The sequence below is a fragment of the Otolemur garnettii genome, unplaced genomic scaffold (assembly GCF_000181295.1).
Source record: "Otolemur garnettii isolate 467f Iridium unplaced genomic scaffold, OtoGar3 scaffold00004, whole genome shotgun sequence".
Taxonomy (NCBI): Eukaryota; Metazoa; Chordata; class Mammalia; order Primates; family Galagidae; genus Otolemur; species Otolemur garnettii.
In genome coordinates, this window is record NW_003852399.1 from 31,468,363 (window position 1) to 31,477,133 (window position 8,771).

Below are 8,771 nucleotides of genomic sequence, written 5' to 3' on the forward strand. Positions count from 1 at the left end.
GCCCCATATGCAGGAGGTGGCGGGTTTAAACCCACCCCGGGCCAAAAAAAAAAAAGAAAAGAAAATCTTATTTAGAACTGGTAATTAAAATGAGGCCAGGTGCGGTGGCTCACACCCATATTCCTAACACTTTGGGAGGCTGAGGCAGGTGGACTGCCTGAGCTCACAGGTTCAAGAACAACCTGAGCAAAAGCGAGATCTCATCTCTAAAAATACCCGGGAGTTGTGGCAGATGCCTGTAGTCCCAGCTACTTGGGAGGCTAAGGCTAGAGGATCGCTTAAGCCCAAGAGTTTGAGGTTACTGTGAGCTGTGATGCCACAGGCACTCTACTGGGGGTAAGAAAGTGAGACTCTGTCTCAAAAAAGAAAAAAAAGAATTAAAATGAATTTAATTACTATTTAAGGCAAAGACTATAAATTGATGTTACAACTCTTAGGTAAATGGTTAATGGTAAAACAACAATAAACAAACAAACAAAAAAACCATTCATTGGTGCCAAAGAAAACCACAGATTATTTTCTAGTAATTAGAAAAAAAACATGACAAATATGACTACTCATATATTGGGGGACTGTTATCCCTTAAACCAGTGTTCAATCTCAACTTTATCAGGGGTTGATGTTAACTTCTAACATCACGGGACATAAAAAACGTTATCATCTACAAAACATTCTAGCCACAATTGTTTTATCTTAAACTATCACACCTTTACATATAACTTCCAGGTTACAAAAACATAATAGATAAAGGTAAAAGGTAAATGACACCAGAAGGACACAAACTTGGTCTCTTCAACAAGTCATTACCATAGAAATGGTATGTTACCAGGTGCAATATATAGTCCTGTATTAAACACTGGTTTGGATAAACCAGCTATATAGGGTATTTTGGGGCTGACTAGAGAAATCATAATATGGGCTAGATGAGATTAAAAACTTATTGAAACAGAAAGGTAGAGACTGCTGAATAAAGAAAACAGCATATTAGGGTGAGGCCTGTGGCTCAGTGAGTAGGGTGCCGGCCCCATATACCAGAGGTGGTGGGCTCAAACCCTGCCCCAGCGAAACTGCAACAACAAAAAAAATAGCCAGGCATGTGGCAGGCGCCTATAGTCCTAGCTACTCGGGGTGGGGCGGGGGGGTGGGGGGCTGAGGCAAGAGAATCGCTTAAGCCAAAGAGCTGGAGGTTGCTGTGAACTGTGATGCCACAGCACTCTACCGAGAGTGACAAAGTGAGACTCTGTCTCTAAAAAAAAGAAAAAAAGAAAGAAAGAAAGAAAAAGCACCATATAAAACAGTATAGACATAAATACATATATGTACTTTATCTTGTTTTGGTAAAACAAACACATTTATAAACACACACACTCTCTCATATAGAAAATGATAAAAACCAATATGCACCAAGGTATAAACAGTGATGAGGGATCTCTAGGTGGTAGGAGTGTAGTTATTTTTTTACTTTTGCTAGTCCACAATGTACCTATATTGCTCTGTAATAACAACGTTTGGTTCATCTCTATGCTTAATTCATTAAACTGAATAGCTATCCTTGAAAACATCTAAGGAAAATTTTTAAAGTCCTTCATATCAAATTGTTGTCAACATGTGATGCTAAATATAAACAAAGCCCAGTAGGAGATAGAGCACTTAATGCTGTATCTCAATAACTTGAAAGCTTCATACTTTTATTTAGGTAACTACTTAAAAGAAAATATGTAACAGAAGATACATTTCATTTTTAAAAATTTTATCATGTTAAGTGCTATGGGGGAAGCTATGGAGAGGAAGGAGAATACCTATTATATAAGAAATAAATGTATAACACTGACCAATGCTAGGAACATGTTATGACTGTCTCAAATGAGACAGCTCTCCATTTCAAAAAAAGCCCTATCCCCCTATTCTCTTTTCACTCACTATTTAAGAACCGAGGCTTCTTTGATCACCAAAGGGGATGTAGAGCCCTTATCCTTAGTGGTGAACTTAATAGTGATGTATATGATACCTCTTTAGGATTCAGTGGCTCCTTAAGCTAAAATGAAGGCATCAGTCAGGGTATAGTTCTCACAGGAGGCCTACAATAGAAGCTCACTGGTTATTGACAGAATTGATTTCCTCCTTGGTTCAAGCCAGCAATGGTGCACTGACTCCTTCTCATGTTTCAAATATCTTACATTGCTTACTGTACCAGTTGGAGAAAGCTCTTAAAGTTCCATGTGATTAGATCAGGCTCACAGGGTAATCCTCCACCTTAAGGTCAACTGTGCTATATATACAACATATCACAATCACAGTAATGATATCTCATCATATTCACAGGTTCTGGGGATTAGGGTAGGAAATCTTTTTTTTTTTTTGGTTGTAGTTGTCATTGATGTTTGGTAGGCCTGGGCTAGATCTGAACCCGCCAGCTCTGGTGTATGTGGTTGGTGCCCTAGCCGCTTGAACTACAGGCTTCAAGCCTAGGGTAGGAAATCTCAGGAATGGGAGCATCTTCAGAGACTGATTACCACAGCCACAAAAAATTGTAAAAAACCAATTAGAAACACAATTCTTACCTGTTAATAATGAACCACGCAACAGTAAGCATTCCTGCTAGCCATGTTCCACTCATAAGCCAACTTGTAACAAATAAAGCAGTAACATATATTCCTTGCAATCCAAAAACAATGCCAATATAAAAATACACTGGCTCAATAACCTCCTAAAATGGAAAAAAGAGAGTAAGATAATAGGATGACATTAAATTACTTGACTCAAAAATGTTTGAGAAAATAGGCCAGGTATGGTGGCTCACGCCTATAATCCTAGCACTCTGGGAAACTGAGGCGGGTGGACTGCTTGAACTCAGGAGTTCAAGACCAGCCGGAGCAAGAGTGACACCCCCATCTAAAAATAGCCGGGCATGGTGGCAGACACTGTAGTCCTAGCTACTTGGGAGGCCAAGGCCAAGAGGATTGCTTGAGCCCAAGAGTTTGAGGTCGACACCACAGTACTCTACCAAAGGTGACAAAGTGAGACTGTCTCAAAAAAATAAAAATAAAATATATAAAAACAAAAATGTTTGAAAAAATAAATATTAAGGTCAAAAGAAAAAGACATACATTGCTTCCAGTTGCTTGATATAAAACGCTGGCGATGAGTTCTGGATATACAGACATGTGCTGCACTGCATTTATAGTCTTCAGAGATACAGTCTTGTTATTGTGTGTCAGTTCGTAAACACCTTAAAGGCAGAAAGATTTTTCTCCAGAATATTTATTGTTTTTCAAATAATTAAATAAACATGTCATTCAGTAGTCATTATATATTTGATATTATCAAGAAATCTGAAAATATAATATCCATCTTATTTTTCTAATACTTTTGTTAAGTACAATAAGGAGAAATACCTATATTCTAACACAAACTCCCACAAAGGCTCCAATAGAGAACAATGATTTATTTTAGAAAAATATTGTTATTAAAGATATAACTATGATCATCATACCTCTTTCAAATGAAGGTGCCTTTAACATATCTTTATAATAGGAGTAATAAATGGCGCTGTCACCCTGAAATGTGATCTCCCGTTCAAGCTCCTAAAAGAAAATGAAATGATTATTTAAATACCAGTGTTTTACAAAGAAATGTTAAATGCCTGAGGTGATGGATACCACCATTACCCTGACTTGCTTTCACATTGTATGTCTATATCAAAACATCAATGGACCCAATAAAAATATACAATTATTTACTAATAATCAAAAATTAAAATTATTTTTAAAATAAATACCAATGTTCAGCTGCAGTCTTCCTTCCCCCTTATCTCCTAAAATTAACATATTTGTCTTTTTATTCAAAGACATGTTTAAATTTCCTTTAATCACTAGCAGCCATATTAATGAGGAGATTAAACTTCTCAATAATCTAACAATTACTATCATTTTTTTAAGAGACACGGTTTTGCTACGTTGCCCAGGCTGGAGGACAGTGACTATTCACAGGTATGGTCATAGCTCACAGAAACAGAATTCCCAGGCTGAAGCAATCCTTCTGCCTCAGCCACCCTAGCAGCTGGGATCACAGGCACATGTCACAGCGCTTTGCCCTGCCAATCATTTTAATCAAACACTTAAGGTTTTTTTTTCTTGTTTGTTTTTTTGAGACAGAGTCTCACTTGGTCACCCTCAGTGGAGTGCCATGGTGTCACAGCAACCCCAAACTCTTGGGCTCAACCAATCCTCTTGCCTCAACCTCCTAAGCAGCTGGGACTACAGGCACCCGCCACAACACCCAGCTATTTTTAGAGGTAGGGGTCTGGCTCTGGCTCAGGCTAGTCTCAAACCTGTAAACACAGACAATCAACCTGTCTCAGCCTCTCAGAATGCTAGGATTACATGCATGAGCCATCACGCCCAGCTGTACACTTAAGGTTTAAAATGGGATGTAACTTATAAGTCATTACCTGCTTTATATATAAGGAGACTCTAGAAGGAAAATCCAAAGAGATGCACTAAAAATAACAAGATTCTAGAAAGACAGGTAATAACAAATGACAGCTGAAGTGTTAGAGGTCCATAAAAATAATAAGCTTAAAGAAGTTAACTAGCATTTCCTATTACTACCCCACATTCCATGTATCTGGAACAGCAAGCCCTTGCTTAGAACTTTTCAAAAGCAGCAAGATACTTGAGCAGTGCTCTCCAAATGAACATCCAGAAACATATGCAAGTTTTAAAATACCTAATATTTGGCCAAAGATAACCAATATTGTAGTAGTCAAAATTACTAGGAGGCCTTGTGCTTTTTATGCTGAACCAAACTTTTATGAATCTACAATCTTTTAAAATCAAACTTGAGGGCCAGGTGTGGAGGCACATGCCTGTAATCCTAACACTCCGGGAGGCCAAGATGGATGGATCACCTGAGCTCACAAGTTCAAGACCAGCTTGACCTAGAGCAAGACCTCATCTGTAAAAATAGCAGGCGCTGTGATGGGTGCCTGTAGTCCCAGCGACCTGGGTGTCAAGAGAATTGCTTGAGCCCAGGAGTCTGAGTCTGCTGTGAGCTATAATACCATGGCACTCTACCAGGGGGAACAAAGTGAGACTGTCTCAAAAAAAAAAAAAATTAAAAATTAAAAATAAATAAATAAAATAAGACTTAATTTTCACACATAATATTTACCAATTAGTATAACGACAAAAGATATTAAAATAGTTTGAGCAGTTTTCCCAAAGTTTGATCAACAGAACTTCCTCTTCCTAAGATGTTGATGGGTATTACTAAAGAGTTCTATAGCTAAATAAACTTTGAGGAAGGCTGGATTAAATCCAGTTAAATGAGTTTCTTTATTGCAAGACTTCTCAGTATTTCAGTATATATTATACCCTAGAAAATCTCAAAGAGGAATTCTTTCCCAGTTCTATCTGACCCATGAACCCCATTATGTTCCCCATTTAGAGCTTGCTGTTTTCTGAATGTCTGTGTTCCCCCAAAATTTTGTATTTTGAAATCTAATCTCCAATGTGAAGGTATTTGGAAATGGGATCTTTTATTTTCTTTCTTACTTTCTTTCTTTTTGAGACAGTTTTACTCTGATACCCTAGGGTTGAGTACTGTGGCATCATAGCTCACAGCAATCTCAAACTCCTGGGCTGAAGCGATCTTCTTGCCTCATCTTCCCAAATAGCTGGGGCTATAGGTGCCTTCCTCAAAACCTCGCTAATTTTTCTATTTATAGCAGAGGCAGGGTCTCACTCTTGCTCAGGCTGGTGGAAGTGGGATCTTTGGGAAGTGATTAGGTCATGAAGATAGAGATCTCCTGAATGGGATTGGTGACCTTATAAAAGAAGGCCCAGAGCGATTCCTCACCCCTATCTACCATGTGAAAACACAGCAAGATGGCCAGCCATCTATTTATTTCCCTAGAACTGTGACAAATAAATTTCTGTACGTTATAAGCCACTTAGTTTATGGTATTTTGTTATAGCAGACAGAGTATACTAAGGCCTAACAATTAAGTTCATGGACTTGTCTAGAAAAAGTGCTACATACCTCATTGCTGAATATTACTATGGTTACTTTAGGAAGCTATGCACCAACATCAGAGCCTAGTTGACCCTTCAAAGTCATTCTGAAGACTGTTTTCTGGAATGGCCATCAAAGCTGTCATCATACTACTCTTCTTTTTGAGATAGTGTCTCATTTTGTCACCGTAGAGTGACGTGGCATCTTAGCTCACAGCAAGCTCAAACTCTTAGATTCAAGCAATTTTCTTGCTTCAGCCTTCCAACTAGCTGGGACTATAGGCGCCCGCCACAACACCCGGCTATTTTTAGAGATGAGTTCTCATTCTAGCTCTGGCTGGTCTCAAACTCCTGAGCTCAGGCAATCCACCTGCCTCCGTCTCCCAGAGTGCTAAGATTAGAGGCATGAGCCACCACGCCCAATGTCTTTAGTATTTCCTTTACTTCCCAATAAAGAAAAAATCATTAGGGCCATATCAGATGAGTATGGAGGGTGCTCCAATACAGTAATTTGTTTACTGGCTAAAAACTCCCTCCCAGACAGTGCCATGTGAACTGGTGCTTGGTTGTGATATAAGAGCCTTGAGTTGTTGGCCAAGATTTTGAGTTAAAATTTTCCCATTTCTCTACTGATGTTTACTTGGTCTGCTGTGTTTCCCACAGTCAGCCAAGGATTTCGACATACGACTGGACTAATTTTTGCAGTATTTTCATCAGTGACGAAAAGTGACTGCTCATTATACTGGTCACCCTGACCCAGGTGTCCTCAAACTACGGCCTGCAGGCCACATGCTGCCCACCTAGGACATTTACCCAGCACACGGGGTGTTTTTGTTGCCGCTGCCTGTCCTGTTTAGCAGCCGACTCACCCCGGGGCCCACAGTCCGGCTCTCCAACGGTTTGAGGGACAGTGAACTGGCCCCCTGTTTAAAAAGTTTGAGGACCCCTGCTCTGACCTCTCTTTATCAGTAATGCTTTCTCTCTCTCCCCTCAGAAAAACATTTAATCCATTTGTACACTGTCATTTTCTTCATGGCATTATCCCCATAAACTTGGACTAACGTGTCCCTGATTTCACTTTCACTCTTGCCAAGTCTAATAGGAAATTAATGAATGTCTGTTCATTGCTGTAATTCAAGCTCTGACACTCTCCTGAAAGTATACAAAAACTTGCCACAACAATAATGAACAGGAGGGCTGGGCATGGTGGCTCATGCCTATAGTCCCAGCACTGTGGGAGGCCGAGGCAGGTGGATTGCCTGAGCTCAGGAGTCCAAAACCAGCCTAAGCAAGAGTGAGACCCCGTCTCTAAAAAATAGCCAGCTGGGCGGTGCCTGTGGCTCAAAAGAGTAGGGTGCTGGCCCCATATGCTGGAGATGGCAGGTTCAAACACAGCCCCAGCCAAAAACTGCAAAATAAAATAAAATAAATAAAAAATAGCCAGCTGTTGTGGTGGGCACCTGGAGTCCCAGCTACTTGGGAGGCTGAGGAAAGATAATCACTTGAGCCCAAGAATTTGAGGTTGCTGTGAGCTATGACATCAGAGCACTCAATCCCAGGGCGAATGAGGGAGACTCTGTCTCCCCCCACAAAAAACCAAAAACAATTATGAACACCACTCAGCAAGACAACCCCACACATTCACCATAAACATAACTGTAAGACACTGATATACCAAAGTTATGAAACCTTACTAGGTAGTTTGTAGCAATGTAAGCACACAATGGTAAATTCAAGAACTTAATCATCAGACTTTGTACTAAAAGCTGACTGACCTAAATAAATTCCCTTAAAATAATTTTGTATTTGGGTGGCACCTGTAGCTCAATGACTAGGGCACCTGCCCCATATACCAAGAGTGGTGGGCTTAATCCTGGCCCCAGCCAAACTGCAACAAAAAAATAGCTGGGTGTTGTGGCAGGCACCTGTAGTCCCAGCTACTCAGAAGACTCAGGCAAGAGAATAGCCGAATAGCCTAAGCCTAAGAGCTAGAGGCTGCTGTGAACTGTGACACCACAGCACTTTACCAAGGGCAACAAAATGAGACTATGCCTCTTAAAAATAAAAATTAAAAAAATCTGTATTAGTGATACCGGAAAAGTAGCACCCCAGCCAGCTCAGCCAAGCAGGGCTTGGGGACCTGCCACCTCTGTCTTGGTGGCAGCAGCCAGCAGAAGAACCGGCAGGTTGGAGTAAGCAGATGGGAGCTTCCCTCACCCATCAGAGACTCCAGTAGCCAAAGGAACCTGACCTAGCAGGGGAAAACACTGGCGATTCCTCCAGTGCATCCTTGATTGGTCCATTTTCAATCCTGCTCTTGATTGGTCTATTTTTAGAAGAAAATAGACCAATCAGCTCAGCTTTCAGCTCATTGGACAACTGCTTCTATATAAATCCCTGAGTAAAGAGCCTAGGGGCAGATTGTCACAGACCTTCCAGGAAGAGAGAACAGGAGAGCAAAGACCTCAGCAGATTGCCGCAGACCATTGAGGGAGAGAGAGAGCAGAAGAGGAAGAGCTGTAACACTTATACCCTGCTCTGCAAGGAAGTTTGGCTCTTATAAGAGCTGTAACACTTATACCCTGCTCTGTAAGGAGGTTTGGCTCTTTGTAAGAGCTGTAACACTTATACCCTGCTCTGTAAGGAGGTTTGGCTCTTTGTAAGAGCTGTGACACTTATACCCTGTTCTGTAAGGAGGTTTGGCTCTTTGTAAGAGCTGTAACACTTGCATCCTGCCCTGCAAGGAGGTTTGGCTCT

At 40.7% G+C, this 8,771-nt stretch overlaps 1 protein-coding gene across 1 annotated transcript in view; it reads right to left on the reverse strand.

Moving 5' to 3' along the window:
• The window catches only part of DPY19L4 (dpy-19 like 4), an 87,802-nt gene that overhangs the window by 52,737 nt on the left and 26,294 nt on the right, over window positions 1-8,771 (reverse strand). The window contains exons 4-6 of the mRNA XM_023518251.1: window positions 3,494-3,584; window positions 3,108-3,229; window positions 2,562-2,707 (exon numbers count right to left, since the gene is read on the reverse strand). Coding sequence (XP_023374019.1) covers window positions 2,562-2,707; window positions 3,108-3,229; window positions 3,494-3,584 — 359 coding nt within the window. The remainder of the gene's footprint in view (window positions 1-2,561; window positions 2,708-3,107; window positions 3,230-3,493; window positions 3,585-8,771) is intronic.